An 890-nucleotide genomic window follows, 5' to 3' on the forward strand; every position below is an offset into this window, starting at 1 on the left:
CTTTAGCGAGCAAGAGCTCAACACTCGATCTGTGCACGCCTTGAGTTTGATGTAATTTAGCTACGGGGCGGCGGCGAGCTTGCTCTGGATGAGCGACTCGAACATACTGGCGCCTACGTGGAAATGCCCCAGAACGCACTCGGCAAAGACTCCTGGTGGCAACGTGAGGCTGTCGTCCGTCGCATTGGGCGGCAGTACCGGCGGCCGCATCTGCGCGTGCGTCAGCAACCGACTCGTGCCGTCGCCTTGGTCACTCACGACCACCCTACAAGCTAAAGTGTTAACATTTGCATATGTAGTCGTGTCGTACCAGGACGCTTCGTTGCCGATGAGCTGCTGCGGGTTCCACGGCATGAGCGCGTCTTCGGGGATCGAGCGCCACACCATGACGACCCGCGACGCTTCCACGTACTTGCGCGCAGCAATTCGACCTTGAATCGGCGGAAAGTGCACTGGAAAGGTCGTCGCAACATAGTGCGCGTACGTCATCTCGGGCCCAAACGACTCGTTGAGCTACGCCAGCAAATAAGATCCAGCTTGACTATGAGTTGTGACATACCGTGCTGATCAAGCCGTACTCCTCCGGCATCGGTGTCGTCATTATGGTCCACAAGAGCTCTGCGAGCGTCGTATACGGCACGGGCCACGAGTGGCAGACCGTCATGTGCAGCACCAACGACGCCTCGTCGTCGTCCGCGCTCTCGTCCAGTTGGACGTGCACATAGCGCTCACGGCTTGCTTCGTGCGTGTGCAGGTCGTGGCGAACGTACTCGGTGCTGAGCTTGTCGTAGTGGTCATCGAGGATACGGGCCAGCGTCGCGCGCCGGTCGGTCAGGCAACAGCCCCAGTGATGTCAGAGAAGTCATCTCGTGGGCCACGTCTGGCCTCGA

General features: G+C 59.4%; 1 protein-coding gene across 1 annotated transcript; it reads right to left on the minus strand.

Annotated features, from left to right (window-relative positions):
• Nucleotides 1-60: 60 nt before the first annotated feature.
• Nucleotides 61-866, minus strand: SDRG_16173 (hypothetical protein; the record flags this gene model as incomplete). The annotated part of the gene is made up of 4 exons (XM_008622372.1): nt 61-265; nt 311-513; nt 560-776; nt 841-866. 4 exons carry the CDS (start codon nt 864-866, stop codon nt 61-63), a joined length of 651 nt encoding a protein of 216 aa, XP_008620594.1.
• Between the last annotated feature and the right edge of the window lie 24 nt (nt 867-890).

Source organism: Saprolegnia diclina (assembly GCF_000281045.1).
Source record: "Saprolegnia diclina VS20 unplaced genomic scaffold supercont1.117, whole genome shotgun sequence".
Classification (NCBI taxonomy): Eukaryota; Oomycota; class Saprolegniomycetes; order Saprolegniales; family Saprolegniaceae; genus Saprolegnia; species Saprolegnia diclina.